General features: G+C 58.3%; 1 protein-coding gene across 1 annotated transcript; it reads left to right on the plus strand.

Annotated features, from left to right (window-relative positions):
• The first annotated feature begins 6,499 nt into the window (after nucleotides 1-6,499).
• RELT (RELT TNF receptor) lies at nucleotides 6,500-24,649 on the plus strand. The gene is given in 12 exon segments (XM_046014283.1): nucleotides 6,500-6,629; nucleotides 17,519-17,587; nucleotides 18,602-18,676; nucleotides 18,808-18,974; nucleotides 19,175-19,254; nucleotides 19,961-20,218; nucleotides 21,494-21,574; nucleotides 21,863-21,944; nucleotides 22,087-22,249; nucleotides 22,251-22,345; nucleotides 22,784-22,982; nucleotides 23,119-24,649. Coding segments are annotated over 11 exon segments (1,293 nt in total). The 5' UTR covers nucleotides 6,500-6,629; nucleotides 17,519-17,542; the 3' UTR covers nucleotides 23,167-24,649.
• The last annotated feature ends 1,499 nt before the right edge of the window (nucleotides 24,650-26,148 follow it).

Here is a 26,148-nt window from a genome sequence, read left to right on the forward strand (position 1 = left end):
CCACTCGCCATTGGTGGCACAGGGGCCTCCAGCCATCAGCCTCAGGGCTCCCCAGCTGACGGGCCTCCCAACACCACTCACTCGAGCAGAAGGGAGGGCTCAGAGACCAAGAAGGTGCTGGGAAGGCAAGGCCACCACTCCCCATGTTATGCCGGGCAGGTCGCTGTCCCTGTCTGGGCTGTTGCTCTCTCTCGTCAGGAAAACAAGGTCTCATGCCCATTCACAGCTTTGTGACTGGGTGACATGTTAGAACCCCTTACAGATTACATGTGTGCATATAACGTATGATCCATAATTATATGTCCATATAAGTATACATTCCCAGGCTCCCCATAGCTTCTCAGTCGCTGGGGCTTGGGAGTCCGAAGCTGATGGGAAGCATGTGACAAGGCGACCAGAAGACCGGACGACTCCGGCAGGAAACGGTGTTCTGCAGCAAAGCCTCATGTGAGGCTGGGGAATCTGACCGAAGCCAAGGTGACTTAACGTTTTAGAGCAAGGGTGGAATCCAAGTCTGTCTGATTTCTGGTCCAAAGTGGTACGTCATTAAATCACACGGAAGAACGCAAAGGCCAACCCATGGGGCCGGCCAGTCCTGGAGGACAGATCCCCTCCCCACGGGGTACCCCTGCGGAGCTCAAGATGGCAACCACCAAGAGGCAGGGCCCCGCTCTGCTGAACACCTTGGGACGTTTTTCAACCTAAGTGACCAGTTGTTGAAGGGGGAGTGTAGTTTCATGCTTTGCAAACCGGTACACACACACCTCGGGTCTGCTGGGCCCTCAAGGCCCATCTCTCCGCAGCGTCACTTCACCTGGAATATCTGGGGAGGAGGGGATGATACTCAACACATATTCCAGAGTGGAAGGCAACGGTCGTGTGGAATTCATGGTGAAAATCAGAACACAGGCTTTGAAGCTGAACAGAAAGCTTTGCCACTAACTAGCTATGTGACCTTGGAGGAGTTCCATCCCCTGTAAGCCTTCATTTTCTCATCTATAAAATGGGGCCTATGATCGTTTCCCCCAACGAAGAAGAGATTTGTTGTGCCCTGAAATAAAAGGGGGGAGCTAACTAGTGGAACCACTAACTCAGTAGTTGCCAGCACAGTGGCCCTGATATGGGAGCTCCCTCAGGATACCTCCTCCCCCTTGAGACTCTGCTCCCTCCCTTGCTGCCACATGACTGCTGTTCTCACTGCTCACAGTGGCTTCTGTGGCCTCCAGGCCTCTGTGCCCTCAACATAGGGGCCCTGGCTAGACTTTAGTTTCGGGGCTGGGCACCCAAGGGCGGGTCGCCGACATTTTCCCAGCTCAAGCGCCTCAGCAGGACTGGGCCTGGCCCAGCCAACTGTTACTTAGGAGGTCACGTCCTGGGGCCCTGGTCAGCCTGTGGACAGGTGGTTGGCCCTGAGCCAGTCAGCTGTGGGCAGGGAGGTCCTGGGATGAACAGTCATCAGGCTGCTGGCCATGGGGAGAGTTCTGGAAGAATCTGCTCCTCTAACGCAGTAGTTCTCAGTCTTGGCTGCACATTAGAATCACCTGAGGGGCCCAGCCCACACCCCAGACCAATTAAATCAGAATCTGGAGGGTGGACCCAGGTGCCACTATTTTTCAAGGAAACTGTGTTGAAGTATAATGTTTGTACAGAGAAGTACACAAACTTGTGTTTGTTAGCATGTGGCTTGATGAACTTTTGTGAAGTGAACACCTCCAGATTAAAAAAAAAAAAAAGAATATTTCGTCACCCTGAAAGCTCTCCGTATGCCCCCTCTTGAGTCTGTTCCCCAACACTAACCACTACCCTGGCTTATGACACCATGTTTTAATTTTGCCAGCACGAGCTTGAAACCAGGGTATGACCAGGGCTGGCCACTGGGGTCAGAGGAAGTGGGGCTTAGGTTTTGTATGGAAACGGAACAGCCTGAGCCAAGGCAGCCAGGGGAGGGGAGGGCCCAGAAGGAGGAGTCCACGGGGCAGACCCAGCTGGAGCAGAGGAAAGGGCAGGAGAAGCCAGAGTGAGCTCTGTGAGGCCCTTATTTTGTTCCTTGCTCCATTCCCAGGCTGCCTGATACACAGTAGAGGCTCAATAAATATTTGTGGAATTCAATCTGGAGAATCCAGTTGGGGTCTCCCTTTAGGTCTTAAATGTCACAGGACAATAACTCCAGCTCCCAATTATTGTTTGCTGCAACTCAGGAGCATGGACCATCTTGCTAAATCCTCATGACGTTGGTACCATTATTACTCTCTTTTCAGATGAGGAAACTGAGGCTCAGGGAGGTAAAATGCCTTCCTCAAGGTCACCAGTCTGCTAAGTGGTACAGCCTGGATTCATATATGGTCTGTCTGCTTGGAGCTCTACAGCTCAAGGGAGAGAGGAGGGGCGGCCACGTGGAGTGGCTGGAGGACAGGAGGATGGAGTCTGAGCAGCCACATCTAGTCACTCAGGAGGTGTGTGGCTCGTGTTCTGTAGACCAGCCCAGGGCAGGGTGTCCTGATCTCAGAGGATGGGAGAGAGCCAGCTCTTCAAAGGGGTTCTCCAGGTGGTCCCTTGGGCTGGGGACAGAGGGCAGGATTTAGCTAGCTAGACATCCGCCTCACGGGGAAGATGAGGCACAGAGAGGGTTAGGGACTTAACCTCAGATCACACAGCTAGGCATCACTGAGGCTAGGGAGCTGGGTTGAGGTGGGTTAGAGGCCAGGCCAGGCAGGAAGCTTTCCTGTGGTCAGAACAGTCAGAGAATGACTCTTAGAACCCAGGAAGCACAGGACTGGATTAACTGGTCTCCAGGGACCCCATTGTACACCTCAAACTGGGGTTAGTAGTAGTCTGCAGGTCCAGAAGTCTTGGTATAAGCCATGGCAAGTCTGGCTAAGACCCTGGCTTAGACCTCCCGGGGAGGAGATGGGGTACCCAGACATCCAAACTCAAGACTCAGCCCTAGCCTCCCCTCACTGTGTGACCCTAGGCAAGTGTCTCCTGTCCCTGGAACCAATGACCTCTGTGAGCCCTTCACATCTTTTGCATGCCTGCCAAACACCAATTCTCCCTTCTGTCCTCGCAGACTTTAAGCCACAGGCCAGGTTGCAGGAAGCAGCAAGGGGAAGTGCTATTTTGGGCCCATTATGGCCAATGAGGAGCCCTCCCTGGCAAAGGCAAGTGAACAGGCCTCCTAAGCTGGATCAGGGAGAAATTGCAGGGCTGAAGTAAGGAGGGGGACACTGAGCAGAGTCCACATGCCAGACTGCGGGGAGGACACCAAGCAAGAACTGAGGACACAGGAGGAGAGGGAGCAGATAAAGGTTCTGAGCCCAGTGTCCTAGAAGAAGCTGGTGTCCCCGACATGGGGTCTCAATAGATCCTCACTACACCCTGGGCTGGTGAGCTTGCACTCAGAGAGGTAAAATCACTTGCTTAAGCCACACAGGCCACACAGCCTGGCAATGGCAGAACTGGGACTTGACCCCTATCTCTGTGACCCCAGAACCCAACCCCAGTGAGATTCCAGGCCCAGCTCAGAGTCTGGACCTAAATTTGGCCTGAGCCTAGCTCTCAGGCCCAGCAGCCTCAGCTCAGTTCCTGTCCTGCCCCAAGTCTGAGGCCCACCCTGGCCTCCTAGCCGCAGTTCCTCCTTAGACCAAAGCCCACCCCTCCCCTTAGTTCGCACACACAGGGGGGCAGCTCACATTTAGAGGGGTAGGACTCGGCCAGTTAAAGGTTAGCCAAGTGCAGAATATTGAAAAAATTTTTTTTAAGATCTTTCACTTTTACGTAATCTCTGTACCCAATGAGGAGTTCAAACTTACAACCCGGAGATAAACTGTCCTATTCTCCACTGACTGAGCCAGCCAGGCGCCCTTAGAGAGCATTCCTCCTGCTTTGTACTTCCTTGTTAAAATTCCAGTGTGGCCAGCAGAGGGCGCCACGATTCCTGGTCCACCACCGCCCCCCTCCCCCGCCCGCCCCCCCCCCCCCCCCCCCCCCCCCCCCCCGGCAGACACAGGCATCTTGTTCAGATCCCTTGTCAACAACAGCACCCCATGGCTCAAATCCTGTGGGACAGGGTCTCCACTGCAGGCAGAGCCTCTGTGGGGCATGGAGCCCACATCCCTGACTCTGGAGCACCATCACAGCTCATAACGGCTTACTGGGGCCTGTGCGGGGCCGCCTAGGATGAGGTGCAGGCTTTCTCTGGACTCAGTTCCTCAGCTGTACTATGACAAGTTCACATGAGATGGTCTCTGAGGTCCCTAAGGGTAGGGATTGTAATGCTAAGATTTCGCGGGCTCGTCTGCAATGCCAGGAGTTTTAAAAGCCTGTGATTGTGAGAGTCCTTTGTTCTCCAGCCTGTGGCTCTGCTAGCTCCCTAAGAAGTCAATTTAAATCTCCTGTGGCCTCCACAACTCCTTCCCTGCCTCCTCACTAGTGCTCCCAGATTCTTAGGCAGGGTCCCATCTGTAGCTCATTGTGGCTCAGGATTCAGAGCTGCAGTAACAATTAGGCTCCCTCATAACCTGACGGCTCGGGGAGAGAGGGGAGGCATGTGGTCTGTGGCTCCAGGAGCTGCAGCCTGAGAGCCCAAAAGTGCCAACCAGAGCCCCCAGAGCCACAAGAGGGACCACATCAGCCCCACCATCCCTGCTCTGTTCTCTCGGCTCTGGGCTACTCCCCGCCCTTTCCACTTGTGCAGGTGGGGCAGACTGCCTCGTCCCACAGACAACTAGAACAACCTTTAGGTAACAAGTCTGGCCCCCGGACTTTCAGGTGGGGAAACTGAATCTGGGGAGGGATTTGACCATAGCCTCACAGAGAGCTGGCAGTAGGGCAAACCCTCTGTACGATGTTTGATTGATGGCCAGCGCTCCTTGACCGAAAAGCATTTCCCTATTTGGCCTATTAAGTGGCACAAGACATACCACCATTTGAACTGTGGAACTTGGCACCGGGGTATAGAAAGTCCCCTTATAAAGAAAACATTTGCAGGAACAGAGAGGTTCTCTTGGGTGCTCTCTCCCCCTCACCAGGTCCCCTCTGGCTCTTCTCTGGGCTTCCCCCTCATGCCCTATGGGCTTGGATTTGGGATAGTCCCCCCTGGGACCACCAGTGCTCTAGCCCTGGGGACGGTCTCCATTGAGATATGAGGGGGAGGGGGCTGTGATGCTGCCATCAGTCACCTGGAGCTCTTCCTGCTCTTTTCTTATAACCTGGGCAGGACCGAGGGAAACAGAAACTCTTCTCCTGCCCCCCTCCCTCTGCAGGTGTCCATTTCTCTTCCTGGAATCTCCTGGATCCTCGGGACCTGACCTACCCCACCTCCTCACCTCACAGCTCAGATTCTATGACTCAGTTTGTTTAGAATTCTCCACCTCTCCCCACAATCTATCCCCAACAGACTTACCTTCCTCTACCTCTATCATGATCTATGATTATCCTGATCCCAGACAGGGCTCTGTGCCCCTCCCCTTCCACATGAGGCCCTCCCTGTTGTCCTGGGAGGATCACCCGGGTTCTCCTCAATAGTTATGAGTAGGGAGAAAGTTCCTGCTGAGCTGCTGCATCCAAATCGCACAACTCCAGGGGGCACAATTCACAGAGTTGGGAATACAATGTGCTTAGTGTCTTGGAGTCCCTAGTCACTGCCTTGATGGCTGGCAATGGGAATTGGCAAGGTGGGACAGCTGATGGTAAGAGAGGAAGAGCAGTGTGTCATCTGTCCTGCTGGAAGGAGGGACTCACTATCCTATCAGACAGGGGTGGGTGGTGGGGGAGTGGAGATGGGGAAGGCGTCTGGAGAAGGATTTGGGCTGGCCCTGAGGAATGTGCAGGAGACGGCCATATGGACCTCCATTACAGATACATTTTTCACCTGGACTTTTCTCACCAATTAGTGGGGGGCTTCCAGGGCCAGGCCTGAGCCTTGTCAACAAAGCAAGGTTGTTCTCCCCAGCTGCCAATTTCTTTCTTTCTTTTTTTTCAAAGAGTTTATTTATTTATTTGACAGATCACAAGAGAGGCAGGCAGAGAGGAGGAAGCAGGCTCCCTGCTGAGCAGAGAGCCCCATGCGGGGCTCCATCCCAGGATGCTGGGATCATGGCCTGAGCCGAAGGCAGAGGCTTTAACCCACTGAGCCACCCAGGCGCCCCATCAGCTGCCAATTTCTATGAGGAAAGCAAGACCCAGGAAGGGGCAGCGGTGGTCCTGCTTGGACTGGCAATGGTAACGGGACCCGGAGTAGCACCCAAGTCTTCAGTCTATCTTGCATAGCGTAACCCCTTCTTTCTTGGTTTGGAGCCCAGCTGATCCGAGAGGCCTCTTCTCACGCAGTCCCCTGCAGTTCCCTGGGGGCGCGAGAGATGGCGCCACAGAGCAGCGCGACCGGGCGGGAGACCTAAAGGCCCTCCGCCGCTGCCAGGGGTGGGGGCCCGGGGGCGCGAGCCGGTGCTCTGACGTCGGGGGCGGGGCCGGCGGCCGTGACGCGCGGGGGCGGGGCTGCGCACTTCCCTGGTCCGGCCGGCGATTCATTCAAAAGGCGCGCAGCCTGCGCGGTGGCTCGTGCGCTCGCCGAGCCCGGCCCGGGGCTGCGCTTCTACCTTGGGACCCTGCCGGAGCTGCTGCGGGGCGGGCAGGTAAGGAGGGCGCGCGGGGCCTCAGCCTGGGGTGTGCTTCTCGCTTCCGGGGCTGGGGGGGGGGTTAGGACCCTAGTGGCGCCCCCTGCCTCCCCGTGTCTCTGAGGAAGTTGGCCGGCGCGGCGGATGCCGCAGCCCCGGCCCTGCGCCCCCGCGTCCTGTCCCGGCGTCTTCCGCGCACCAGTCTCCACCCGTCTCTCAGACCCCTGCCCCGGGACCTGCGCGTCCTCGGGCCGCGACTCCAGGCCCGGCCTTGAGCGGTTGGCGAAGCCGCGGCGGGACTTGCAATTTGAGGAATCGGCGGGCCGCGGAGACGCCCCCGGCTCGGGGAAACTTGGACCGAGACCAGGAACGGGTGCGGGACGGGACGGCTGCGGCGCCGGGTGGACGGAGGGGGGCCTCTGAACGGTGTCAGCCCGTGACTGTGGGTGACACGGCGGGTGAGGCGGCCCAGCCCGGGAGAACGTGTGGCCGGGACGCTGAGCGGTGACGCCGGGGCCAAGCCGGAGACACAGAGGGGCTCTGTGTGTCTCTGACAGGCCGAGTGAGTGCGTGTGATTGTATGAGAGAGACCCCAGGTCCCTGCGGGTGACCGTGACCCCAGCTTGCTGTGAGACCCAGGTCACAGAGTCTGTGTGTGGCCTGGGACATGACCAAGGCAGGGCCAGAGTGACTCCCTAATGCCAGTAAGTGTGAAACAGAGGGAGAGAAACCCCAGCTGACTGTGAGAACCAGCCCCCAAATCACTGGCGCGGTAGTGTGTTTGTTGGGTCAAGTATTGTAAGTGTGTGTGTGTGTGTGTCTGCGTGTGTGTCCATCAGTGTGTCCAGGCCTAGGGAATGAGTAAGAGGCCGAAAGAGGAGGGAACTCAAGCACCTGCCAGTAGATAAAGGGAGGGAGAGGAGGAGAGGCCAGGGGTCTCTCCAGAACTGTCCCCAAGAGGGCACCTCTCAGCATCTCAGTTTAGTCAGTGGGGAGGACCCTGAGTGACTTGCCCTGGCAGCGGGAGAGGACGTTGAGGCTGGGTGGCATCTGGTGAGGTGACTGACGCTTCTGGCAGCAACCGAAGGGCCCTGAGGTAGTCTCAGGCTCCACCTCCCAGACACACTCACACACCGAGGTCCCAGATGCTTGGCAAATCTTTGTCCCCAGTAACCTGTATTCTCACTGGGCCCATTTTCTTCTCAGACCCTGCCCCCACTGGGCCTCAGTCTCCCCTTCTGCACACTGAGGTGTTGGGCTGTGAATGGACTGTGAATCATCACTTTAGGATCCTCTATTGTTTTTGGGTCAACTGCTTCTGTTCTCCCCTCCCTCCCTGTCGTCCAGGCAGAAAGACTGCAGTGGAGGGTGGGGGCAGGCTGGCTGCTGGGGACACAGTGGCCTAGGGGCTGCTGGTGACAGGGATGGAAGTACAGTTCCTCAGACCAAGGCCAGGATTCTGATCCATAGACACTGACTTCTCTGGCCCCCCGTCTCCTTCAGTTCCCTTTGTGCGGGGAGAGGGGGCATGGACTTGTTCTCCACCAGTGGTCTCTGATTTGGAGAGCTGGCACAGGGCCCCTTCACCATCTGGGCTAGACCCTCTGAGGCTCCCACCTCCTCAACAGGGTCTGTTGGGTTCATGCAGGGTGAAATGGAAATTGGGCTCTCTAGACCAGGTGGGGTGAGGAGATACCTGCTAAAGGATCTGGAAGTTCTGTCCTCCTCTGAAAATGTTGCTTGCATTCTGTGTTGGGGCGATGAAAGAGGGACAGTGCCAGGTGCTATGCTGAACACTTTACCGTGTGCTCTTGCTGAATCCTCACAGTTGTTCTGAGATGTGACTGCTTTTCAGAGAAGAAAACTGAGGTTCAGAGAAGCAAAGTGACTTGCCCAAGGTCATGCAGAGTCAGGAGAATGCCAGGATTGGAATTCCGGTTTTCTGCCCCCAAAACCCTGTGAGATGCTTGGAGAGGGCCATCCACCTTTCTAGTATTTGTTCATGGCTTATCTAGGCTTCTTCTCTCAAACCTGGGCTGACAAGCATGGCCTTGCCAGAGTGTGCCTTTGTGAGTTCTGAGTGTGGTGTGTATTTGCACACATGTCTGAAACCCTGTGGCTGAGTAGGTTATGTGGTGTTCCTGTTCCTCCTCCTCTTCCCTTCCCACAGGTCTCACCCCTAGCCAGAGGTCACCAGAGAGGCCTGTCTCCTGTCTTCTAGAGCCTGCATCCCCATAGCTACAAAGAGTGTCAGGAGTCAGCAGCACAGCCCAGGCTCCCGGGGGTGGGAGGGGAATGGCAAGAAGAGCTGAGAGCCCCAACTGATCTTTGCAATACTGGAGAGGCTTTATTCCCCTCTTCAGAGTTGCTCTAGGGACACCTTCCCAAATCTGCCCACATGCTGTAGTGGGGGGCAGGCTGGGTGACCTTGAGCTTCTGCCCCACCCTCTCAGTCCTTCAGTCTCCCTGTTCTTCCCAGAGGCCCCTGCTAGTTCTGACCACTGCTGCTGCTTGGCAAAGAGTAGAGCTGGGGGGTCAGGGTGTCCCTCGGTCCTCTCTGGAATGACTGGAGCTGTGCTTCTTGGGGCTGATCAGAATAGCTATCTTGGTCTCCTGGGGCGAGCCTGAGTTATTTCCATCCCCAGCAAACAGGGATATAGCTCAGGGCCTGGGGAGGGGTTGGGAGAGAGGAAGGTTTTGCCTCTCGGGGTCCTAGCCCTGATGGAGGCCCTCCCAGCCCTATCTTGTGCCCTGCCAAAGCTAGACCTTTCTGGGAACTTGGGCCTCCCAGGATGATATTGGGCCAGCCTGGGTATCTACACATGGCCCCAGTTGGGACTCATCTTATAGTGGCTGGAGGGAGGTTCCTGTGTCTGGCCAAGGAAGGGAGACTGTTATGGGCAGTCAGCACTCTGCCCCCACACATAGGGTCAGCCTCATTTTACAGCGAGAGGGAGCGAGCGAGACTGAGTTTTGAGAAGTGCTGAGACTTACCCAATGGCCCCAGAACCCTCTTATTCTGGCTCTCACCCTGCAGACAGGGACCCTACCTACCTTCTGTGCTGCCACATGTCCCCAGTAGCCTGTGGCCCAAGACTGGAAGCTGGCCCAAGACACACCTTCACGAAATCACGGCTCCCTCTTCTGTTCCGCTCCGGCCTTGCTGTCCTGCCCCAGATGCCAGGGCTGGCCTCTCTGCCTCCATTTCCAGTTCTTCCATGCCCTGCCAGAGCATCCTCCCTAAGGCAGCTTACTTTTTGCCTACACAGTATAGTCCAGACTCTTCATCCTAGCATTGACATTTCCTTCTAAGACCTTTGGAACATCTTCACCCCTTCTCCCTACCAGGTGCCTTGGTTCAACTCAGCCTTTGCTTTTGCTCTCTCCTCTTTCTAGAACCCTCCTGGCCATTCAGGGTGCAGCTTCCCCTTACCCAGGAAGCCCTCCCAGCCCAATGGTAGTTTCTCTTTGTTGTGGCCCACCTCACTTTTGGGAACCGGCGCGGGTGTGGGGCGCTTATGGGCACTGTTGAGCACTACCCAACCTACCCAGTTGGGTAGGGCGGCTCCACCCGGAAGCCTGGCCTCTCTCTCTGCTGTATCTGTGCTGGCCAGGCCTCTGCCTGAGGGCAGCCACCAAGGGCCTACTGTGTGCTGGGATGCACAGGGAGACTTGCACCCACGGTCTCTGGTGCTCCTACACGTGTGCTGGGGGCTTGGAGGCGAACATTCATGGCCATCCTTTTTGTAGGGACAAAGCCCCCCTTCTGGACCAGGAGGTTGCCTGCTGTGTGCCAGGCCCTCGGCTCAGGTCTCAGTGGTAATGACCCAGGATCCCCTTCCTTCCCAAGGGGCTCCGTGGGGACGCCGAGACTCCAGGCAGAGGGGAGCAGACCTAGTTTGAGGCACACAGCCATGATGCTGGAGTCTGGCACTCAAGATCTTCAAGATCTTGCCTTGCCCTGTCTCCAAGTGGAGGCGAGTATTGTCTGACAATTCTGGCATCAGTTTCCACAGAGGGACCATGCTGGCTACCTGCCTTGGGAGGAGGAAGGGGTGGGACTGGCTGGATAAGGCCAGACTCCTCCTGCATGGGGCTGGCCCTTTGGCCAGGTGGCAGGGAGGGGTTCTGCCTGAGATCAGCCAGCAAAGCCCGTCCGGCCCCACACCCATTCGGGATTGGGGGTGAGTGGGACAAGGTCTCTGGCAGAGCTCAGCATCTATTGTTTGCTGAGGCCCTGGGTGCATGGGCCTGCTCTTGGTGCCAGTGGCTGGGGTGGCAAGGAGGACAGGAAGGAGCCAGTGCGGCATCCCTACCATGTGCCCAACCCTGGGATTAGGACCGGGAGGCTCATACATCTTTAGCCTCATGTCCTGAGGGTCAGCGGTCTCCTCCAGGTACAGGCAGGGAAAGGAGGGCCCAGAGAGGGGAAGGGACTTGCAAGACCCTAGTGTCACTGGTATCCTAACCCCAGACTGTCTGCCTGGAAGGCCAGAACTCTTTCCTGGGCCACCCTGGGAAAGATGAGAGCTCTATAAATAACCGGCCCATGTGGCTGTGAGCGTGTGCCCTGGCTACTTGGCACAGAGAGAGGGATGGAGGGGCCTCTGCAGCCAGTTAGAAGCAGGGTCTGACTGTGCGGGTGGAGAGAGAAGGAGGGCTTCTAGGAGGAGGGACCTAAGCTTGGGTCTGCAGATTGTGGTCACTATGAGAAGGAGCAGTGAGCCGAGGGAGGGGCCTTGCCCTGCTGTGTGCCCAGCTTCCCGCGTGCACTTGCCTGCCTGCCTGCCTTCCTTTCTGCCTTCCCTCCTTCCTCCAGCAAGCTCACAGGTGGCTGAAGGGGTCAGGAGAGGGGAGGGTCCACCCAGACAGGGAGGCTGGGAAGGCTTCCTGTAGGTGGTGGCACCTGGGCTGAAGCCCGATTATAAGAAGAGCCACTGGTCTCCTATGAACTCTGGCTCTTCCAGTCAAGAGATCAGCTGAACTAGCACAACTCTCCACATTACAGGGGAAGAAACTGAGGCTTGGGGAAGTGGGTCGGTCCTGAGACGGGGGAGACCGTCCAGGGCTGGTGCGGGTCCCTGCAGGAAGCCCAGGGTGCTGAACAGTTGGGTGTTGGATGGGAGCAGGGCCTGCAGGCGCTGTGGGAAAGGCCAGGCCTGGTGTGGTGGGGACAAGGGCTGCCTGCTGCCTGCCCCTACTTCTGGGTGGTCAACCTTGTCTCCTCTGAGACCAAGTTGTTACAGGGTGCTCCTTAGCCTCTCTGAGCCTCAGTTTCCTCATTTGTGAAACCTGGGACCCTATCGTTGAGGCCTGGAATGGGAATGAGGCATGTAGTCAGGAGGTTCGGGGGGCCCCAGAGTGCCCCAGAGACAGCTGTGTGGTTTAGTGCCCCCCTCCCCTGGCCCCAGACTCCGCTCAGGGAAGGGGCAGGCTTTGCCTCTATACCACACCAGACTGGGAGGAGCTGGGTCAGCCCAGTCTGGCCACCTCAGCCTCTTCTCAGCCTCAAGGGCCAATTAGCTCCCTCAGCCCTACCTGCTCCCCTCAACTCCCTGCGCCTCTGCAGGTGGAGCTGTGGAGCAGCCTGGAGGTCTGAGGGCCAGAACCACACTATCCCATGTTGCAGGATTAGGGGTCCGCACGCATGGGCTCCTTACCCAAGGGTTGTGGCCTGGGAGACTATGGCTGCCCAAGGCGGGGTGGGAATGCGTCTGCCCTTCTCCCCAAATAACCCTGAGCCAGCCTCTGGCATGGCTCTAGGCCCCCAGCAGCCCAAGGAGCTGGCCTCCACCCTCCACCCTCCACCCTGCGCCCTCCCCTTCCCACCCATTCCTGGGCTTCTTGCTTCTCATAGGGGCCGGTGCCTTTCTGCACAGGAGCTGGCATGGACTAGGGCAGTGTGCAGACGAGGCTGGCTACAGGGAAGCCCCAGAGGACCCAGAGAGCACTGGAACAGGGGGTGCAGCACCTCCTCCCCTTGGGACTGCCTGAGTGCTTGGGGTACTCGGCGGTAGCCTCTCCTCGAGCCGCTTCCCTGTGCCACTAGCTCCCGAGCCTCTGCCCTGGAGTCGACAAACCAGGGCTTAGGCTAGGCTCCAGGGTTGGGGATGTCAGGAATGAGGGAGGAAGCAGAGTCAGTCAGACCTGGGCTCTGCCCCTGTGTCACCACTCCCTGGGTGTGTGACCCATACAAGTGCTTGCCCGTGGCCTCAGTTTACCTGGGGGTGAAACAGGGCTGCACACCTCTTCTGTGAGGAGCAGAGCAACACAGACCAACCCCAAGGGAATGAGAGTCTGAGGGCGGAGGATGGCTGAGAGGCCAGCCGAGCTGCCCGTGCCGCCGCCCACTGTGGCCACTGCCCTACTTCAGCCCCAGTTGCCAGGGAACCACGGGGTTGCTTGCTAACCTGGATTTCTGTATTGATGGGCGGCCTTTGTCTTTCTGTCTCGGCCACTGCCAAGGAAGGCCTGTGTCCAGATGTTTCCAGGCAACTCTAGCCTTTGGAGGCTGCAGGGAGGTCCACAGGCCCTAGAGCCCCCGGCTGGAAACAGAAGTAGCTGCCTCCCACCCCCTGCTCCACATGGGGACCTGCGTCCCACCTCTGTCTCCCCAGACCTGCTTCCTTGGCAGGCCACCCAGGGAGCCCCCTGAGAGGCAAATTGTCCCGTACCTCTCCCCGTCCACCCCCGCAACCCTGCGAGTCTCCCATAGGCCCTGAGGGCCGTGCCGGCTTTTCAGCTCTCATGCGAGTCTTGGTGTGACCTGGGCTCTGACCCCCTACCTTTCCAGACCTCTCTCCCTTCTTATACCCTCCTTCCTCCCTCATTCTCACCATGGCTAACCCAGCACCTCCTGTGTACAAGGCTCTGGGCCCAACACTGTACGTAAATGGAGAAGAAGCTTTTATGCCTCACACCTGCCTGTCAGGTGTGTCCCGTTCCCTGCTCCATAGCTTACACATGGGGAAACTGAGGTATGGTGAGTGCTCACTGAGGGATGACTCTGTGCCAGGCCCTGCGCTGAGTATTAAGGTAAAGTCTCCTGGCCTCACAACAGCCCTCTGTCTTGGTGGGAGAGGGGGTATCCACAGCCCCGGAGCCTGTGAAGAGCAGAACAAGGCAGACTGATTCTCCCCCCATATTAGCTCAGGTGTTCAGATCCAGTTTCAGACCCTCCTGCCCAACTCCAGCCTCTGGGCCTTCCTGGCCTTGGCAGAAGCTGTACACTCTCCTGATCCTTGTTCTCCAGCCACCCCCCAGGTCAGTATATACCTACCCTCGCCAGGGCCAGGGTCGGGCTGCGTGCTGCGCACTGGGCATGGAGGTTGTTGCAGAAGAGGCTGGGTGAACGGGACAGTTACACACAGGATGAGGAATGCATAAGGGGGGCTTTCAGGAGGAAGTGGCTGTGAGCTGAGCTCTGAAGGAGGAGTAGGTGTTGTTGGCCAGGTGATGGGAAGGTTTTCTGGGTGGAGGAAACAGCAGGTACCAGTGGCTCGGTGAGAGAGGCAAGTGTAGGGGAGTACAAGAAGCTCAGAATGGCTAGGAGGAGGCAGGGCCCGATCCCAGTGTTAAGGTACCGAGGCTGCACTTGGGGCTGAACTGGAGGCCAGGGGCCAAGGACGAGGGGTGGTGGGCGATGTTTGGGATACTGCAGAGCTTCTCTGGGAGGCCAGAGTGACTTGGAGAGGAGGGCCCCAGGCTGGAGCCTCAGGACGGTGACCGAGTGACCCCACCAAGCCAGCTCTGGGAAAGGGGAAGCCGCCCCAGGGCTTGGTGGTGTCCCAGCTTCCTCTTTCTCTGAGGCCTCCAGGGTGCACCTCCTGGGGCTCCGCGGCCCTGGTCGGGGCTTTGCTAGCTGGTTTTCTTCCAGGGAATTTCTGGGTCTGATTGTTTGGGCATTTTTGGAGGTGGGATGGGCTGCCTGTGAGGAAGCCTATGCCCCTGCTCCCCCCAAGCCTGTTCTGTGGAAGTCTCCTGCTCCAGACACTGCTGGGTGGGGGGGGTGGGGGGTGCGGTTTGTGGTGAAGGAGAGAGACACCGGGCCAGCCAGTGCTGTGTCAGGGTGGGAAGAGGGGGCGCAGCACAAGTGAGCAAACAGATACTTAATTATAAACCTGGGCCTGAGGGGCAGAGGGAAAGGGAGCGATGGGGGAGGAAATCACAAGACCCGCGTTGCGCTCATCACCTCATGTAAACCTCATTGCAGCCCTGCCCTGGGAGATAAACGTCCCCATCTTGCAGATGAGCATACTGAGACCCAGCAAGCTGAAGCAGGGGCTCAGGTCCCACAGGGCGTTGGTGGCAGTGGGGACAGGCCCAGGCTGGGAGACTTCGGGAGGAGTGGCCTCTGGGCTAACTTCCTCCTCTGCCCTGGGGCCCTGGGGTTGGGTCTCTGCAGGGAGCACTGGGCCCCGGAGAGGAGGCTCCCTGCTGTGGGCCTGCGTCTTCCTGCCTACCTGTGACAGTTTTCTTCCTGGAGCCCCTCTGGAGGCTTTAGAAGGTCACTGACTGCCTGGCCTTAGGACTAAGCAGAGGGGGAGGGATGGCAACTTCACGGAGTCTCCATTGGCCCACCCAGCCAAGGGGCTTTGACCTGAACTTGCTTTTCAGTCAAGATTCTAAGAGTCTAGGCTTAGATGCTAGAGTCCTTGCTAGGAAGGAGGTGCAGGGGGAGGCCAGAGCAGCAGGTGTGTGCACAGAGGGGGTTCTAGGTGGCTGGCATGGGCTGCCTGACTGGACAGGTCCATCCAGGGGCTCAGTCTGGCTGAGGGTGGGGGCGGGGGGGGGGTGGCTGTCAGCAGAGAGACTGGCAGCCAGACTGGAGTAAGTACTAGTTTGGGATAATTAGAAGGCACGTAATTAGAAGGCGTCAGGGCGCTAGGCGGCAAGTGTCTGTGAATGTGCCTGAGTGGGCCCCTGCTGGCTTGGAGTCTGGGCCTTTGGACCCCCATTTTCCTCCTGGAAGTCTCGAGATCGCAGCTCCCCATTTGCCTGGAGGTAAGCAGCTACACAGCCCCTCTGTGTGGGCTCGGGTCACCCAGTGGGTGCCAGTCGGGGTCAGAGGTAGCACTGGGGCCCTCTTTGGAGCTGCTGTGCCTCTTTCCAGCCCTGCCCCAGACCCTGTGGGGTCAGCCTGGGGCTGGCTCGTGGTCGAGTCTGTGGGTTAGAGCCTGTGAAGAGGAATCTTCATGCAGGGAAGGGCTTGAGTGGGAGCTGGGCCTGGGCAGGGGAAGGGCCACTTTGGGCCAGAAACTGGAAAGGAAGATTCTTGACCAAGTTAGAAGAGGGGACAGGTTTGGGGGGTGGGTCTGGGTATGCCACCTGTTGGGAGCTGACCGTCAGCGTGTGGCCTTAATGCTGTGGCCTGACCTTCTCCTGTCCCAGGTTTTCCCCTGAGCTGGCCTTGGGTCCAGAGCTGCTGCCAGGGACCTGGAGAGTCCCAGGGACATTGTGCCTGCAGCCCCTCCCCCTCCTCTGTGGTGTAATTCAAACCCCCGGCAGCAGCCACCGAGGTCCTGTAGGGGATCAGTTTCCTCTGGCTTCTTTTGCAGGTGGGAAGACTGGGCCATCTGTAGGCCCCAGGGGCTCGCTTGGGGCTTGGGGTTGACTGCAGGCGGGACTTCTCCTGTCGGCACCAGGCAGCACAGGGCTCCAGGTGGGGTCCCCTCACCCTGCTGGGGGCTCTAACCGGGGGCTTGGCCGCCCCTTAGGGGTCAGAAGCTGTGTGGCCTGTGACGGACTCCTGACAAATCCAGCTTCCTTCCTTCCCCCTCCTGAGCCTGAAGGCAGGCCTTCTAGAAGTATGTGACCGGGACTCCCTTCTCCTTGTTCTGGGGCAGCTCCTTTTGTTGTCTAAGCTGAATCCCCCCTCCTACTCTTCTAGTCTGTCTACGGCTAGGGGCTTCTCTCCAGAGGACCCCATACCCAGAGCCTGGGTGCTCAACCTTAGGCCAGTGGCATCTGCGCCCTCACCCTGCCTGTTTGTTGGCACTGCCCGCCATCTGGCAGAGGGCCATTCCCTGTTCATCTTGTTGGCCATTGGCCAGTAGGGATGTGAGCTCCCTGAGGACAGGGACAGTGTCTGTGTTCTACTATCTGTTGTGCTAAGGGCAGTGCCTGGCACACAGCAGTACAGTAGTAGGTGACCAAGAGGGGACAGAAGGCTGAACCCTGGCTGCTAGGATAGGAGAAGGTCTGCCCCTGCCCCGGAGATGTAGTCAGACCCGTCCCAGCATCCTTCCACATCGTTTGGCAGAGAAGACCACCGGGTGGGGAGTGGGACACTTAGGGAGAACAGGACCGTGATGGGGTGGGGTAGGGAGACATGCAGGGCTTTGGGCTCAGCTTAGGGGAAAGAGAAGTCTTGAGACATTTCTGGAAAGCAAGGCCTTCGTGTTGGGTCTTTGATGGCTGAGGGATAGGGCTTTCTTTGGAGCAGAAACTGCAAAAGCGAAGGCAGAAAAGCAGGAAAGGCTAGGGCCCACAAGGAGGTCCAAGGGCTGGGATCCTGGGAGCTGCAGAGTTTGGGTGTGAGGGGATGGCAGGCCCTCTCAGCCCCCACCCCAGGACTGCTGCTGCAGGCCCCCCTGCCCATGTCCCCGTGCACCTGGCTATTTATGGAAAGGGAGGGAAGCCCCCCAAACCTGGCAGAGCCCTCTGTCCCTGCTCTGCTGCCCTGGGAGGCTAACCCCAGCCAGTGCACCCCCACTTCTACTCAGGTTTGTGGGGGCAAAGAGAGTATAGTGATTCTAGGCTAAACTCCCCCAGCGTTGCCTGCTCCACAACACCTTGCAAATTCTCATCTAGTCCTGTCGGGGAAGCAGTGCTGGGAGGAGAGACAGCGGCTGGCGGCTGCCTGCCTATTCCCTCCTCCTGCTGAACCTCACCTCCTTCTTTCCCAGGCTGGCGACTTCCAGGGCCTGAGGATGAAGCCAAGCCTGCCACATTGGCCCCTGTCCTGCCTTTTTGTGGTGAGTTGGAGATGCGATGTTGCTACGAAGCCCTGTACCCCAGCTGTCTGTGCTCAGGGACCCCATGCCAGGAGCTGTGCTAGGGTTGGCTACACAGCTCTTCCTTTGTAGAATTGCAGTCTGACCCTAGAAAACCCGCCCTGACCTGACCTATGCAGCTCTTGGCGCAGGTCTCCCAGCACTCAGCAGGTGCTGGGAGCCAGATCTGGGGCCTGAGGAGGACCCCAGAGCCTCCTGCGTGATATTCCCTCTGCCCTTCAGGGCAGCTGCCTGCACTCTGCCTGTTACCCCAATCGGGGGCCAAATTGGAAGACAGGGTTTCAGGGAGGATCTCCCCACAGCAGGAAGGATTCAGGGCAAGTGTTCATTCTTGGAATGGGGAGCAGAGGGAGCCCTCAGTGGAATGTGCTGGGAAATGCAAATTGAGGTCCCTTCCTTGGGATGTAGCCCACCCTGTGTGGGTGCAGGAGGGTGAACTGGGTGGCTTTGTGTAGAGCGGTCACAGAGGACGTGGTCCCAAAGACTCTCTTGAGGGTCCAGAATAGGAAGCACCAGCCGCAGACCCGGCCCCACGGGTGATGGACAGGGCTGCTTACCAACATGGCCAGCTGCGGTGCTGGGGCCACAGCTGCAGGAAGGGGGGCAGTACTTGAGGAATTCAGAAGCCCTTCCTCTTTATTGTCCTGGCTACCTGGAATGGGTATGACTCGGGGACTTGAGGGCTTAAGATCCTGACCTGGCTCTATCTGGGGTTTCCCTGCACTTTCCAGAAGCAGATATGGTTTTCCCTCTACCTAGGCCAAGGTGACGTAGCAAGTATGGGACAGGTGGGTTTTATGTTCAGCCTAATGGATGGAGGTTGGAGAGTGTCCCTGAAACCTGGGGGCTGGCCCCGAGTGCTCATGGTCCCCACCCCTGGGGCATTAGGAAGTGGGTGGTGGACAGATGGCCACAGAGATGCCACATCCCAGCACTTTCTACTCGCTCAGTGTGTCCTCCCTGCCATTCTTCCAGCTGCTGCCTTGGCCTCTGGCCACTCCAGGATCAACAACCTCTTGGCAGTGCCCACCTGGGAAAGAGCCCCACCTGGTGAGTTTGCCCTGACGACCTGACCTGTCCTGGGAAGACTGTTGAGGACCAGGGGCAGGTTCTCCAGACCTGGCTTCCCAGGAACCTGAGGCCTGGCTTCTGGCTTTGTTCTCACCCTTTCTCTCCCACAGGATTCGGGGCAAGGCACATTATGCAGATCCTGTCCCCCCGGCACTTTCTCTGCTTTGTGGGGCCCTGGCCCGTGCCAGCCCCACTCCCGCTGCAGTCCTCGAGGGAGGCTGGAGGCCCAGGCAGGCACAGCGACTCAAGACACTCTATGTGGAGAATGCCAGCCTGGGTGAGCCATGGGGTGGGGCTCGAGGGCTCATGGCTAGCTGACCAGGACTTTGGGTCCTAGGGTCCCAGCCTCACCCACTCTGAGCAGGCCTCAGTCTTCCCATCTGTGAAATGGGATGGGCCAGGACTAGTGAGTGTGCCTGGCAGGAGCCTCTCTTAAGAAGAGTTTTTGGTCCTCAATGATGTGTTCTCTCCCTGCAGGTGGGTTGCCACTTTGGGGGTCCCCCATGTCCCCTGTCAGCCATGCTCCTGGATGCCTCTGGGTACTCGTGGCTGCTCTGGTGAGTGACAGATGGGGGCTAGGATTGGTGAGAGTGTGTCCAGGAGGGGACCCAGTGAGCTTGAGCCTGGGGCCCCCATGGTGTCCATCCGGGACAGTGGGGCCCTCAACCCTGAGCCCAGGGAAGGGCATGCGGCCAGAGTGTGTCCAGCAGGATGGGATCAGTTGTCCCACTGGCAGTGTGTCTGCTCACTTTGTTTCCGAGTGGCAGAGACCATCTAGCAGCTGGCAGCCCCAGCTCGGGGGGAGGGGGTTGCTGAGGGGTAATGTCCTTCCTGTCTCCTGTCCTCATCCCCTCAGACACGTGCACATGTGTGTGGGCACACACACCTCTCACCTGTCATCAGGAACTTTCTGAGGCAACTATCTCATGGACACAGTCAGGGAGAGGCGGGAGCCCGGATCTGTGTGCACTGGCACATGCTCGTGTGCTGTCTGTTCACCCCAGAACGAGGGGGATGGACCACGGGGCTCAGGGTCTGGCTGTCCGGAGGTCTGAGGAGGCTTTGCTCAGGCTGATTGATAAGAGAGCCAAAAACATGTGGTGGGGGGAGTTGGCCTCTGCTTCCCTGGCATGGTGGAGAGTGGGTGGTAGGCAGCTCTGGACACCGTAGTGCCTCCTTCACCCCCCCACCCCCCACTTTAACTCAGGCCTTGGGCCTCTCTGCCTCCCTCTTTCCTTCATGCCTCCATCCTCTGGTGCTCAGAGCGGGGACGGCGGGCCCGACGTGGCGTGGAGGTAGCAGCAGGGGCCACCAGCGCTGGGGACACGCGGCAGCCTGGGAATAGCACCCGGGCGGGTGGCCCTGAGGAGACGGCTGCCCAGTATGCGGTTATTGCCATCGTGCCTGTCTTCTGCCTCATGGGGCTGCTGGGCATCCTGGTGTGTAACCTGCTCAAGCGGAAGGGCTACCACTGCACCGCCCACAAGGAGGTTGGGCCCGGCCCTGGAGGTGGAGGCAGCGGTGAGGCCTGGCCTGGGGTCTGGGTGGGGAGGCCAGAGGGCACAGAGGAGCCCAGCCCAACTGAGGGGCTTCACAAGGGAATCCCTTGGCCTAGATGGTCTGACAGGGAGGGGCCTGCAGAGGGCTAGCCAGGAGGGCTTCCTGGAGGTGCAGCATGTGGGCTTGAGAGGTGACCCTGCAGAGTGATGCAGTGGAAGGAGAGGTGAAGTGGCCTGAGGTGGCGACAGGGGCAGAGCAGAAGTCAAGTGGCTTCAGTGGGATTTTCAACCTGGGTGATGCCCTGCCCAGCTGTAGGGGTCTGGACTCCTTGGGGGCTGCAGTTCAAGGGTTGGTCCACCTTCTGGGAACTCAAGCTGACCTCTGACCTGAGCATTGGCAGGGCAGTTGTCCTTGGCAGCAGACGAGCCCCCCCCCCCCCCCCCCCCCCCCCCCCCCCCCCCCCCCGCCCAATGAGGGGCTCAGGTTTCAGCTCCGGGCTGTGATTTGAGTTAGGAGTCCTGGAACCAGAGGGAGAGATGCGTTCCTCCCAGGCCCCTCCCCACCACAAATCACCTGAAGGCCAGTAGGGCAGGGGTCCCCTGTGCACATACATGGCCCAAAGAGCTTTGTGACCAAGTCAAGATTGAAATGGTGCTTCCCGGGCCTGTGCCCCAGGCTGCCCAGAGGTTGGCCAGAGCCCTTCCCACCTCCTGCCACTGCAGTCTAGAGATGGCAGGAAGATGGCAGCTCAGGCCATTTTGCCCAGGACTGCACTTGTTTTCCTAGCCTGGGTCTCCCTTTAACGGCTGGCTCTTGCCTGAGTGCAAGCTCTAGGAGCTGTTTGCTGCTGGCCTGGGATTGGTCACGTGGCTCATTCGCATGCTCTTGAGGATTGGGCCCTCACGACCCCGTTTAGTTATGTGGACACAGTGGTGTGCAGGGAAGTGTGATAAGCCTGGAATGGCAGAATTTGCCAGAGAGCTGTCCAGGGGTCTGGTCTGGGCAGAAAGGTAGCCCACAGTTCCCTGAAGCTGTGGAGGGGAGACAGCAGGCCCCAGAAAAGGCTGCTCCCCCACCCTCACTCCATAGGGAGCCATGATAAGGAGGCTCCAGAGCCGAGGCCCGAGGTCTGGAGTGCAAGCAGTGCAGAAACACCCATGCGCAGCACAACTCGTAAGGAGGCCTGGGGTGCCCTCTGCTGCCACATCTTGGTGTAGCCGTCCAGCCCAGAGGCCCACCCCAACAAATCCCACCCCCCCACTTCCCCAGGATCATAGTTGTGGCTTTTTTCTGCAGGGATCAACCCCGCCTACAGGGCTGAAGATGCCAACGAGGACACCATCGGGGTCCTGGTACGCCTTATCACAGAGAAGAAAGGTGAGGGGAAGGTCTGGCCCTGTCGCCAAGCCCAGGAGAAGACAGTCTCCCAGAGCCTGAGGCAGCCATAGGGGTCGGAGCCCCCACCCCCGCTCTGCCCCTCCCTCCGGGACACCCGGGGTCAGCCTGGTGCTCCCTGACCAGTGTGGCTGAGGGTGCGGCCCCTTTTCTTCTTGTTCTTTCCTGATGAGGGTTAGAGGGGGAGTTGCTAGACCCTAGCTGGGACGGGGGCTGGGGGGGGGGCATGGAGGGCAGGGGGAGCTGGTTTCTGACTGCCGCTGCCCACAGAGAATGCGGCGGCCCTGGAGGAGCTGCTGAAGGAGTACCACAGCAAACAGCTGGTGCAGACCGGCCACGGGCCTGTGCCCAGGTGAGCAGGCAGGGGCCCCACGCCCACACTTGGTTGGCTTGCTTCTGGGGGGATTCACCACTCGGATGTGTTCACGTTACCCTGTTGGCGATCCCTGGCATGGGCCTGCCCTAGTGACCGCGCCCACTTGTGCCTTTTGCAGGCTGCCACTAGGCCCCCCCAGCTTGCCGCACGTCTGCCCGCATCGCCACCACCTCCACACCGTGCAGGGCTTGGCCTCACTCTCTGGCCCCTGCTGCTCCCGGTGCAGCCAGAAGAAGTGGCCCGAGGTGCTGCTGTCCCCTGAGGTCGCAGCTGCCGCTACCCCCCACTCCCAGACTCCTGCCCAACGCTGCCAGGGCTCCAAAGGCAGGGGCCAAGGCAGGACGCCAGGGCGAGATCACCATCTTGTCTGTGGGCAGGTGAGATGGGCACCGACGCAGGAGGGTCAGGGAGGGACGTCATACTCAAGGCTGGGGAGATGGTGCCCTATCTGAGCCCTGAACATCCTGTTCAGTGATGCTCCCTCTCTGGCCTCAATATGCTTCAGAGCAGAAGGGGTGTGGGGTGGTCAGGGAGAAGTCAGGTCTTCCCAGCTCTGCTGTCTCACTCGAGCCCTTGGGCCCCAGGGCGGGGTCCTGGCCTCCATCACACCTCGGGGCCCTCAGGCCAAAGGACAGTTTATCTACAACCTAGAGTTGGGGGTTGTTGGGGGCTCATCTGTGGGTGGGAGTATATAGGAAGAGCTCAGGCTTTGATCCATGAACTTGGTGTGGGACCCTAGCAGGCGCTGCCCTTTTTATACCTAAGGTTCCCTCTTTAATGGGTAGGGGGTGTCATTATACCACTACTCCTCACAGGTTCCGAGTGGCCCGAATTCCAGAGCAACGGTCAAGTTCAGCAGCCCCTGAGGTGAAGACTATCACGGAGGCTGGGCCCTCAGGGAGTGACCTCCCTGATTCCCCACAACCTGGCCTCCCCACTGAGCAGCGGGCACTGCTGGGAAGTGGTGGAAGCCATACGAAGTGGCTGAAGCCTCCGGCAGAGAACAAGGCTGAGGTGAGGGCCCGAGAGGGCAAGTATGTTGGCACCGCGACCAACCTGGATTTGCAGATGGGAGCTCTGGGCAGGGGCTGGTTTCCTGGAGCCCAGAAGCCCCCTGACTCAGCTCTGAGCCCTCACTTCTGTCTCCCAGGAAAACCGCTATGTGGTCCGGCTAACTGAGAGCACTCTGGTTATCTGATGGCCTGCCTCAGCTGAAGACACAGCAGCCCTGTCCTGGGAGGTTCTGGAGGCTTTCCGGAGGAGGTAGAGCTGCAATTGGGCCTGTGAGGATCAAGAAGCAATGGTCCAGCAGACAGAACAACAAAGGCCAAGGCCTGGAGGTGGGAGTGTCCGCCCCCGGGCAGAGGCAGGCCAGCTGGCAGGTGCTGTGTGCAGGAGCAGGTTGAGGGCCCCTCCCCTGCCCCTGTGCCCTGCCCTGGCCAGAACCTAGGACCCTGCAGGACCCTCTGTACCACCAGGTGGCTAGCCTTGGCTGTGGGAGGGGCCCTTGGCCTGGCACCCTTGGTCCCACACCTTGGTAATCTACTGCCCCACCTCTGTCCAGGGCCCTAGCAAGGACCTCTCCCTCCTCTTCTGGCGGGCCCCAAATAGGGAAGAGGCAACAAAAAGCTGTGGGCTGGAGACTTGAGCTCCCTGGTTCTAACTGTGGGCAAGTCCCTGGCCATCACCTGGTTACAGTTCTTCTAACCATGAAGCGAGGAGAGAGAGGTGTCTTGGACCCAGGGCTTCTCCGGTTCCTTGGAGTTCTGGCCTGGGTTGTGTGCGGGGAGAGCTCGACTCCTTGCCACCCCTTCCATTAGTAGCTTTATCTGTGGCCCCATTTTTACAGCTTCCAGGGCCTGTGCCTTCAGGCCCCCATGGGGCTGCCCATCCCTGGCTCTGCCTACAGAAGGGGCTTAATGCATGTATCTGCCCCCCTCCCCGCTGTTTTTATTGAAATTGGAACCACAGTCTTGACCTAGGCAAGGCTGTGATACAGGGTGCCAGCCTGCATAGTCACCCCAAGATCTCAGGAGCGTTCAGGGAGGGGGGTGTGTGCGGGGCTGGAGAGGTCCCTCTGGCCTCAAGTCGTTTCTGTCTCTCTGTGGTGTTGGTGTCTGTCTCCCAGCTGGGCAGTGCAGGCGACTGCCCAGCCCTGCTCCATGTCCACTGTAGCCCAGTGACCTGGTTATTTATGTGGGGCCGTGCAGGCATGGGCCCCACTGCCATCCTCATTTCTCTTATTTATTGAAAATTTGCTGTTGTCCTGTCCTTGTCTATATTCCAATCCATTTATTGGATAATAAAAGGTGGGAAAGTGGTGTCATGAGGAGCTTCTTTCTCTGTGCCTCTTCCCAGGTCGTCCGTCTGTTCACCAAATACTGCTGTGTCAGGTATGGCGTGGGGGACAGGCCACCCCCCCCCTTGCAGGGCTGGCTCTGTGGTGGATGGGCATGGGACAGCAGGGGAAGTGGGGAGGCCCCTCACCTCACTGGTTCTCACTGAAGCCCCTAGAAGCACTGCTGTCCAGTGGAAATATAGTACATATCATGTAATTTAAAATTTCCTAATGGCCACATATTAAAAAGTATCAATAACGTATTTCAGCTAGTACAGCTAAAATATTTTCACTTCAATATAAAGTCAGTATAAAAATTATGAATGAGCCATTTTTTGCTTTGAAATCTGGTGTTTTGTTCACATCTTAATATGAACTAACCACATGTGGCTAGTGGCTCCTGTCTTGGACAGCACAGCTCTAGAGGAAAAGGAGCCTGCAGGATGGATGGGTAAGACAGATGTGGCGGGAGCTGGATAATGTGGGAAGGGGGCGCATGGTCCCCAGAGAGGGAGTAACAATGTGCAGAGGCCCAAGGACACTATGATGAAATGGAGAAGCTGGAAGTCAAAGGTGACAGGTTTGGAGACCAGAGTGAGGGTGGGCAACAGAAGGCAGCCCCACGTGCTCCTAGAAGCCCTTAGGCCAGGGATACCAAAGCATTTAGGAAAGGGAAATGCAGGGAATGTACCAGGACTGGACTGGGAGAGGACTCGGGACAGACCCTTAGGCTGTTCCAGGGGCACTGCCAAGAGGTGGGAAGGAGACCAAGGGAGAAGTATACTGCAAGGGAGGAAAGGAGAGCGAGGGGCAAGGTGGGTCACAAGGCCAGGGGCCAACACTGGGTCACCCCCTGGTTAATGGACATGGGGACATGGTGAGAGCAGACCAGGCCTGAGTGGATTGAGCTCCCTGCAGAAGCCAGACTGTGCCAGGTAAAGCAGGTAGAGACCTAGGCTCCAGGGAGAGGTCTTTAGTTAATTCTGGGTGTTTTTAAAGATAGGAGACACATTTAAATGCTAATGGGAGAGTCCCAAAGAGAGGCTGAAGAACCAGCTACTAATGTTTGAGGGAGCTAGGGGAGGTATGGAAAGGGACAGCCTGTGGGAGTCATCTTGCTGCAGATGGGGGAGAGTGGCTGTCAGGCTGGGGCTACAGGAGGGCCAGCTCACTCTCTTGTCCTTGCTGCTCCTGTTGTAGCCAGAATTAGCCTGAGGTGCTGCTGTCCCTTGAGGCCACAGCTGCCACTGCTCCCACTCCCAGACTCCTGCCCAGCCCTGCCAGGGCTTCCCAAGGCTGGGGCCATGGCAGGATGCCAGGGTGAGATCACCATTTTGTCTGTGGGCTGAGGCCTTTCTCCTGTGTGGAAGCCATGGGCAGGGGCAGGGGCCTGGCCCAGCAGCAGCACGGAAAACTCCTGCCCAGAGAAGCTAGGCAGATGGGCCTTGAGATTTGCTGTCTCCTTGCCTCTTGACTCTCCAGGGCATAGTCTTTTCTCTCTGAGGCTTCTGAGGTGTGCAGGAAAGGGAGGGCACCTCTTAGGGCCTAGGAAACAAAGCTTTACCTGCTCTAGGGGAGAGGAGGAAAGGAGGCAGGCTGCATATCAGGAGGAATTTTCCGGATTACCAAAGGTTGCCAAAGTTTAGAACAGATGTCTATTGTAGGGGACTAGCACTTTTAAGGAAATGTTCCCTTGGGCTGCCAGGGTCCACTTGGTGTTCCTATTTGTCAACTGTTAGCTGCAGCTCAGGATTTGGTTTCTCAGACTTGGCTGTCCCCTCAGCCAACCAACTCCACTTCACCCAGCACTTGGATGACACACAAGATGATGAGACAGCAAGA

The sequence above is a fragment of the Meles meles genome, chromosome 8 (genome assembly GCF_922984935.1).
Source record: "Meles meles chromosome 8, mMelMel3.1 paternal haplotype, whole genome shotgun sequence".
Lineage (NCBI taxonomy): Eukaryota > Metazoa > Chordata > Mammalia > Carnivora > Mustelidae > Meles > Meles meles.